General features: G+C 36.0%; 1 protein-coding gene across 1 annotated transcript; it reads left to right on the top strand.

Moving 5' to 3' along the window:
* The first annotated feature begins 757 nt into the window (after window positions 1-757).
* LOC114411484 (precursor of CEP9-like) lies at window positions 758-1,508 on the top strand. Its single transcript, XM_028375148.1, has one exon. The coding sequence runs from the start codon at window positions 847-849 to the stop codon at window positions 1,315-1,317; it is 471 nt and encodes a 156-aa protein (XP_028230949.1). The 5' UTR covers window positions 758-846; the 3' UTR covers window positions 1,318-1,508.
* The last annotated feature ends 1,913 nt before the right edge of the window (window positions 1,509-3,421 follow it).

Below are 3,421 nucleotides of genomic sequence, written 5' to 3'. Positions count from 1 at the left end.
ATATATATTTCAAAACAAGAGATTTCTTTTACTACAACTTGTCGAACAAAGTAAAAAGACTTCTAAGATTAATACTATACCACTCTAAGTGGAGGGAACGTACTGGAGAATCTCCATATCCTTCTGCAGCCTAAGATCCATATTCTGTGGTGCGTAAGTCGACTAACGTATTTTTTTATTGGTTAACTCATCAATTTGTATCTCTTTGCCGCATGAAAAAGAAAAGAAAAGAAATTCTCAAAAATCTTTTAGTATCATTGGTAAGATGTTAACACTAGAAGTTAATTTAGCATTTTCTGAAAGAATTAATTTGACTTTATTCCATCCCTCACATCTAATTTCTCTGTAACACCATGCATTATATTATCATATATTCTATCTAAGATAAGATATTTTGCATATCAAATTCATATAAACAAAATCCATATGCAGGAAAAGAAGAGACGAAGATCAAAAGAAGCAATATTATCAAATCAAATGCATATATATACTTGGAAAAAAATTATATATGAGCTACCCCAGTTTATTTTTATGCAGACAAATTAAAGAGCATGGCTGCGCAGGTAGACCTGGGGCCCATGGAATTGAGAGCTATTTGACATATAAACGGTCCACATTCGCAGATTGTGCACTCCACATACTTGGTCAAATTTCATAATTAAAAATTAGAATCTTTAACAGAGAGCACTAACACAGTAACACTCAACATATTATAAATACCTTGAGGATCTTATAACTTGTCATATCACCCGCCTCCCTCCACATCTACCTCTCTTCATTATACTATCTTTGATAACCAAAGGGACTTTCACTTATACCAAACTATTAATTGCTTCTTCAGTGATCATGGCCAAATTTCAGGTTTTGCACAAATATTTTTTCATTTTTCTAGCACTAGTTGTGTGCCATGGTTCCCTTGTAGCACATGGCAGGAAAATAAATGTAAAGCCATTGAACCAGCAACATTATTCATTAAACACAAAAACTGTAGCTAATAATAATCCTTACCCTTCCCTTCCATCACTTAAAACTAAAGTTGAATCACCACAGTATGAGGAAGCTAATAAATTGGGAGATTCAGGTGCAGACAACACAAATGCATTCCGATCCACTACACCCGGAGGGAGTACTGGTGTTGGCCACAAAATAATCACATCATCAGAAGATAACAAGATGAAAACAATGGTTGTAGTTCAGAGCCCAGATGTTGAAGTTTTCGTGACTAAGGGGTCAAAAGATGATTTCAAACCTACTGACCCAGGTCACAGCCCTGGAGTTGGCCATGTTTACCAAAACAAAATTGGACAGGCAAATTAGTCTCATAAACTTAGCTATAATTTCAATGTGTATCAAAACTAGTCCAGAGTCTCCAATCACATGTGTATGTTTTGTTTTTCCTTTTGCATTAATGAGAGTCTGTATGAGCATGGCTTTAATTGGTTATTGCTTGGGACGAGTAGGTCTTCTAAATGTATCATTCAATTTGTTAGCATTTATAATTGAAGGGTTTACTTTGTAATGCAAAATGCAAATAAATAAAAGATGTTTTTTAAAATATAAATTATAGAGGCTTTGTCTAAGGAAAAAAAAAGAATATTGTTTCCAGTATTTTAAAAAAACTTAAGGTTTAGTCTACATTTTTCAATAACCAGCTCTAGGCCTGTCTTTTTAACTTTTTCGATTTGAAGTCAATGAAAGATAAATATTAATATAGCAACTGACATGGGCTTCAAAGACACCTAAGAAAAGTTATTTTTTTGGTTACTTTATGATGCAGTGAAACGTGAAGGAAAAGGGGAACGAAGTTCAACATCTCGTCAAAAACGAACATAGTGGACTTTGCGGTCAACTTTGGTGACCTTGCACTGCATCATCCTCTCTGAGGTGGAGAAGATTCGTCCTCAAATCAGGAACCGTCTCATTGCCAAAAGAAGCATCACCAGAATAAGGAATGATGCTTAACATTGAAAACATCAACATTATGAATGACTCGAAAGTTGCAAATGACAAGTATTATAGTTGATCTTCTCAATAATCTCCAGAGGCCCAATTTTGCGAGCAACAAGCTTGTTATATTCATGGGCAGGAAAATGATCTTTGATCAAGATAGCCTAGACACAATTGCCAACAACAAAGTCCACAGATCAATGCTTCTGTCAGCCTATAATTAACTTGTATTTTTCAGTGGAAGCTATCAATTGAGCATGAGTTTGTTCGTGCACCTGGCGAAGTTAGGAGATGAACTCCTCAATGGTGGTATAGGAACACACTTGACTAGGGAAACTTAGCAAGTCAAAGGGGGCCACGAGTAATCATGCAATAAATAACGTGGAAAGGACTAGCCTGGTACTATGATTATCGACATTATTGTGAGAAAATATATCTTGACAGAGTCTAACATCCCAAGACTTTAAATGATCGCCAACCAAAATGCATAGCAAGTTACCAAGGGAACGATTAAGCACTTCAATGTCACTGTTAGTTTGTGTATTGTAAGCACTGCTGAAGTTGAGGCTGGTGTTAACTAAACGCCACATACTTCTCCAAATATGATTGAGGAACCGTGTGTGACAATCAAGGACAATGGAAGTGGTCAAACCATGCAAACGATAAATCTCAATAGAAAAGTTGAGCAACATTAACAACATTTGTGGTACGTTTACAGGGTATAAAGTGCAGCATTTGTGGTACCTTAACAAGATCAAGAACAATGTAATCAATTAGATTCTTGATGTAATCGATTGAAGTGTTCTTGATCACTTCCGGAAACACTTTTAAGAATGAAGTAATCGATTATGATCACCTGGTAATCGATTAAAGCAGAGACTCATGAAAAACCAGACATGGTCTCAACTGAACTGTGTAATTGATTACGGTTAACTGGTAATCGATTAAACCGAAACGAGAATCTCTCTACAAGCTACAAACACTTGTGTAATCGATTACAATTAGCCTTATAATCGATTAAAACAAAGAGTTTTATGCACTGAAGAAGTTTATAGCCTTAGAAACAATCTTCCTACCTCTACATGATGATGCATGATGTACATATGAAAAGATAGAGACTAAGATGTAACAATCAATACAAATGCCACTCAAAGAGCTAGGCATGTAAAAAGACATATCTTCTTCAAGCTCCAAAGCTTTTTCATGTTGCTCCCCCTATCTCTAACATATCAACATACATGCGCCAGGTGCCATGCATCTTTCTTTGGAGTGAGAAGAGCAGGCACATCACACGGGCTAAGGCTCTCCTGAATATAACCTATAGCAAGTAATTCCTCTGCATGACAAAGATTTATTTTTGTTCTTTTCATCGGCTCCTCTTGGAATGAGGATGATTAGGCAAAGAAGCACCCGAAACAAGATCAATGTGATTTTGGATGTTACGCAATGGAGGCAATTCATTAGGAAGTGGGTC

The sequence above is a fragment of the Glycine soja genome, chromosome 5 (assembly GCF_004193775.1).
Source record: "Glycine soja cultivar W05 chromosome 5, ASM419377v2, whole genome shotgun sequence".
Lineage (NCBI taxonomy): Eukaryota > Viridiplantae > Streptophyta > Magnoliopsida > Fabales > Fabaceae > Glycine > Glycine soja.
This window is presented reverse-complemented; position numbering and strand designations above follow the sequence as displayed.

Excerpts from the sequence above, each read along its gene's own strand:
- LOC114411484 (XM_028375148.1), top strand. The coding sequence starts at position 847 with ATGGCCAAATTTCAGGTTTTGCACAAATATTTTTTCATTTTTCTAGCA.